The sequence below is a fragment of the Homarus americanus genome, unplaced genomic scaffold (genome assembly GCF_018991925.1).
Source record: "Homarus americanus isolate GMGI-L3 unplaced genomic scaffold, GMGI_Hamer_2.0 scaffold18353, whole genome shotgun sequence".
NCBI lineage: Eukaryota > Metazoa > Arthropoda > Malacostraca > Decapoda > Nephropidae > Homarus > Homarus americanus.
In genome coordinates, this window is record NW_024740403.1 from 1 (window position 1) to 5,199 (window position 5,199).

Consider the following 5,199-nt stretch of genomic DNA (forward strand, 5'->3'; position numbering starts at 1 on the left):
CTCTCTCTCTCTCTCTCTCTCTCACTGCCACTCTCACGCTCAAAGGCTCCGGCACCAGCAGCAGGAACAAGACCAACTAACCCCATCCGAGGTCTGTACAGTCTCCTAGGCAGAGGGTCGACCCAGGTCCTCAGCTCCCAGGAACACGATAACCACGTCTACGATGACCCCACTCCCCAGCAAGAGGTGAGGAAGGGCTGTACATCTAATGGGTCCCAATTTTCATAGACTCGAGCATAACTTATCCGAAGCTAAGCTAACCTAACTTAACCTATCCTAACATAATGTAACATAGCCTAACTTAACGTAACCTGTCCTAACATGATGTATCGTAACCTATCCTAACATGACATAACCTAATCTAACCTAACCTTGTGTAACCTCTCTTTTAGGACTGATGCCCATTAGGGTGAAGGTATATTTGGTCTGGCCTCAGGAGTTTATTAACACTGGCGCCCATTAGCACTGGGCTCCACTTCTAATGATTAGTTAGGTTTTGTTTGAACTTATTTGAGCAGGGACCCTTTCAGACCTGTAACTTAGATGTATGAAATGTGGGACCACAGTCCTTGTGGTGACGACTTGGGGAAGTACCATAGGTGAGAAGTCCCCCCAGGAAGGGCTGTAGACACACCCAACTGTTCACTCTGTGGTACTACTTTTTAATACAGAGTGACAATGACTCTCCTCTCTCAGCAGGATGTTCCCAGCAGCAACAGCTCCAAGTATGACCAAAGACGCCACAGCAATGTCAGCGCCATCACCAACACGCTACAGAACAACAGGGCTCATCCCACCCTGAGACGCATGTCAGGTCACGGTCCCTCCACCACCCTCACACGCCACCCATGCGACCCCCTGCCTTGCACGCCCACTGTCCCCACGACCCGTCCTCTGTCCTTCCCCACGCCTATTCCCCGGCATGCCCCAACGCCTCCTCCCCTGCCCTCACCCACCTCCCCTCCTGCCCTCCCTGCCCGAAACTCTGGCCAGGGGGGTCCACCTGCCCCAGAGAGACCCCAGAAGAAACCGAATATTCCTCCTCTTAAGCCCAAACCAGCTGTGATTGACCAGAAGGAGCCCAAGATTCCCAGGAACGAGGTGGTTCAGTGTCCTCTCTGTCGCACCCTCATCAACACCTCTCAACTGCAGACCAACAGGTGAGCTCTCCCCCCATTATTTACTATGTCAAGTTTTGGTAATCTTTGTAAAATTCTTCCTCTTTGTCCTTTATTCTTTTTCTCCGTCTCTCTTTGTCAATCTTTCTGAATTCATCTTCTCTCTCCTGTTCTCTTTTTTCTTCATGTTTCTCTCTCTCTCTCAAATCAATTTCTCTATCCTTACTTTCCCCAGGTACGTCGTGGCTCACCTAAGAGACTTGGCCCGTCTCGAAATATTAAGGAAGCCTGAAAAACAAAGTGAACTGCCCGCCACCACCAAGCCACCCAACAAGGCCGTCCCACCATCCATCGCCCCTGACTTAAAAGTCGAAGAGTTTTGGTGTATAACTTGTGATGTTCCTGCCCGGGATCACTGTACCTCACACGAACTCTCACCCATACAACAGGTGAGTTACAGGTGGACTCCTATAGCACAGGTAATGTCATAAGTAAAGCCACAAGTCACAGATGAGGATACAGGTGCTTCTGGCTTCAGCAGTGAGATTAGAACTTTAGTCGTAGAGTAATGAAGATTATTTAAACTTTTTATATGTACTACTGTATTATGAATTATGCAAACATATTTATAAGAAGCTGAAGTTTCTTTTCTTGATTAAATTGTTGTTGTTGAGACTCTGACCTCATGGTTACAGTGGGTGGAGACTCTGGGAGTATCTCTGGCAGAGCTACAGAGAAGGGTAGAGCGACGCATCAACACATACTCCAGTTACCTCGACAGTACTGACGAAGATGTCAAGGTCGTCTTCACAAGCCTCAATAAAGCCTCCAGGTGGGTTCAGAGCCTCAACAGAGGCTTTGATTGGTTTTTAAGTGTGTTCAGAGCTTCAACAAAACCTCCAGTGTATCAAATTAGATCAAAGAACATTAACAAAACCTCTGTATGGATTTAAAATTTACCATCCTTAAAATGCTTTCTAAAGAACAAAATACAGGTATACGGTATAATTTTATTTTAAGCCATGTTCCAATTGGCCAAATCTCCGTCTCTTGATTGGTGTATTTCTAGTTATTTTAATTTTAGTTCCTGTCCTCACTCATCTTCTCTACATATTTACTTGTGTTATGCGGAACATAAGGTGTTGTAACTTTCAGACACCTGTGGAAGTCACGGCAGGAGGTGCAGGAGGTGAAGGACCAGCTGTGTGATGGAGCTGATGAACCTGCCAACAATGACCCTAGACAACGAGCTATTGCACTCTCACACAGGGTAAGTGGCGCAGATCTCTCTTCTCTTCTCTTCTCTCTCACAGATCACCTGAAGATCAATCAACCTAACCTCATCTTATACCCTCAAAAGTATCATTAAGTTGGTAAATCTTTTGGTGCAATAAGCTGGGGGGAAGGAGCTAATCTTAAGGTGATTTTAATACTTTCCTTGATTTAACACTGAACTATATATCCAGATATCTTATTACTTTATCAGAAATATGATATCATGTAACAGATTACTTAAGATTCTTTTAAAAAACATTCATACTCATAAAAAAAATCACTTGTCAAGATAAAGAGCTTATAATATTAGTTTTGAATGACTTGGATAAAGAGATTCTTAATACAGGGACACTGTGAACTAGCAAGTTGTGTTTACTGTTGCAGATGACATCATTGCGTGCCTTGGAGGAGCAAGTAGGCATTATGGAGATGGGAGCGGAGAGCAACGAAGTGTACATCTACCGGCAAAACAACAAACTGTACGTGAGCACCTGCCAGCCCGACCGGACCATCATCATTACCATCAATCAGGGAATGTCTCAGGTCTAGTTTGTAATGTGTCTCGACTTCTCTTAGTTACGAGACACACTCACAGCCTACGTTCTTTGTAATGTTGTCACTAACCATGTCATCGTAACATCTTATTCTGTCACCACTATCATCATTTAGATCCAGTGTATGTCCAGTATTTATTGTGGGGTACGAGATGTTTGGTTCTCACTCAGGATGGGATGGAGAAAGGAAACTCACAATGTGCTCTCTGTATACATGTTGTATTGGATGTACAATGCAGCTTGGTGCTGGGAAGGCAGCATGGTTACAAGCGTGATGTAGAGAGCTGGTTGGTGAGGATGCTCAGAGGAGGACAGCTTGTGGGTCGCCATGCTCGCCGGCGGGAGCGAGGACCGCCAGGCAGGAGGAGGAGGTGTTGCTGGCTGGTTGGTGTAGGTAGAAAAAGGGTGGTCACCACGAGGTCAGGTCTTAAAGAGCAGAGGGTAGGCGTGGCTTAATGGTTGACCTCCGTCATGTAAGGCGGCGCTGGTTGACCTAGACCACGAGGCATACACTGGGGAATTCGTGGAGTCGGCTACTCAGCGACAAACAGTGTTTGTAGGGGAGAAATCCACTACATTATCAACAGTGTGTAACAGACCGCCAATCACCCAGGGTAACAGGTCGATCAGTGGCAAAGAGAATTAGGGGATATAGATGGAATGATAATGCAGCCAGTTGTTTGGTGGGAGGAGAGAGGGGGTGTCAACAGGTAGCTTCTCCCTGCCCCTCGACCCCAGCCTCCCTCCACACCTCTCACCTTCATTATCTCTTGTTTGTAAATGTGATTTTTCTTTCTTTAGTTCAATCTTCATCGCCGTCGTCTTCTCCACTCATTATTTTTATTTCTTTTGTAGTTTTTATTGTTGTTTTTGTTATTATTGTGATATTCTTTTCTTTCTTTTATCATATTATTTATCTTTGTAGAGAGAGAGAGAGAGCAACTTCAGCAATGTTCATAAACAATTGTATTAAATTGCCTATAATGTTGATGTTCATTTTTCCAGTGTTTGAAGTTAATAAATGGGTAAAAAAGAAGCTTAATATGATCAATATTAACATGTGATAATGTGGTTTTGAAAATTGCATAAAAAACATTGACCTTGACCTGTGACCCCCAGAGGTATTGCAATACATGTATCTCTAAATTATGATACAGTAATGACGTCTACCACGTTTCATGTCAATCCATCAAGAGTAAGATTACCTGAGTTGACAAGTTCTGGGGATAACACACACACACACACTGATGATACAGTAATGCCCTTGGTCACGGTGAGGTGAAAATTAGATATGAATATCATTATGGGGATCAGATTAATGAAGAACTAACAGTCTTCACGAGCTGCTGAAATATCTTTATGTTAACATGGATTATAACTTGCCAATGTGGCTATCAAAATGTTTAACCTAATGGCCACTCATTTGAGGTGGCCATGCTGAGGTAAGGAGGCCCACTGTTTTTGATAGTCTTGTCTAGGGCTACTCCCAAGCCCAGTGCTGTTCCTGCTTCCACAGCTTGAGCTGGTAGACTATTCCTTAGGTCTACCACCCTTTGTGTGAAGAAGTATTTCCTTAAATTCGTCCTGCATGACACCTTGGTGAGTTTGAAGTTACAGTATGTCCCTTTGTGTTGGTGGTGCCTGACATCATGACAAAAATAGCCTGGGTTTATGTTTACCATCTCTCTCAAGATTTTAATTGTCTGAGATCCGCCCTATTGTGTCTCGTCTGAATAGGTGTCAGTACTAAGGTCCTCAGGAGGGAAGGTTTCCATGCCTGTACAGTATAAATGATAGTTAACAATATATTTAATTATATTTTACGATTTCAAAGTTCATGTTGTAATTTAAAGAGTTTACTGAGTGGTTTTATGTTAGAGTGTTTTACTGAATGTTGATATGATTAGGAAATAAATTTATGTTTCTGTTTCTTGAATAATGTTTACTGATTGAAGTCACAGTTGATGGAAATGTTATACAGTGCATAATGTATAGAGTCCACTGACTATAAACATAAGCATCAAAGTCCCTTGTAAACACAAACATCAAAACTGTAAACACAAACATCAAGGGACTCTGTAAACACAAACATCAAGGGACTCTGTAAACACAATCATCAAGGGACTCTGTAAACACAAACATCAAGGGACTCTGTAAACACAAACATCAAGGGACTCTTGTAAACACAAACATCAAGGAACTCTAAACAAACATCAAGGAACTTCTGTAAACACAAACATCAAGGATTCTGT

The 5,199-nt window shown here is 43.2% G+C and overlaps 1 protein-coding gene across 1 annotated transcript; it reads left to right on the forward strand.

Annotated features, from left to right (window-relative positions):
* The first annotated feature begins 14 nt into the window (after positions 1-14).
* Positions 15-3,129, forward strand: LOC121875433 (translation initiation factor IF-2-like). Its single transcript, XM_042379990.1, has 6 exons — positions 15-186; positions 700-1,160; positions 1,354-1,567; positions 1,814-1,950; positions 2,274-2,388; positions 2,778-3,129. Exons 2-6 carry the CDS (start codon positions 808-810, stop codon positions 2,940-2,942), a joined length of 984 nt encoding a protein of 327 aa, XP_042235924.1. The 5' UTR covers positions 15-186; positions 700-807; the 3' UTR covers positions 2,943-3,129.
* The last annotated feature ends 2,070 nt before the right edge of the window (positions 3,130-5,199 follow it).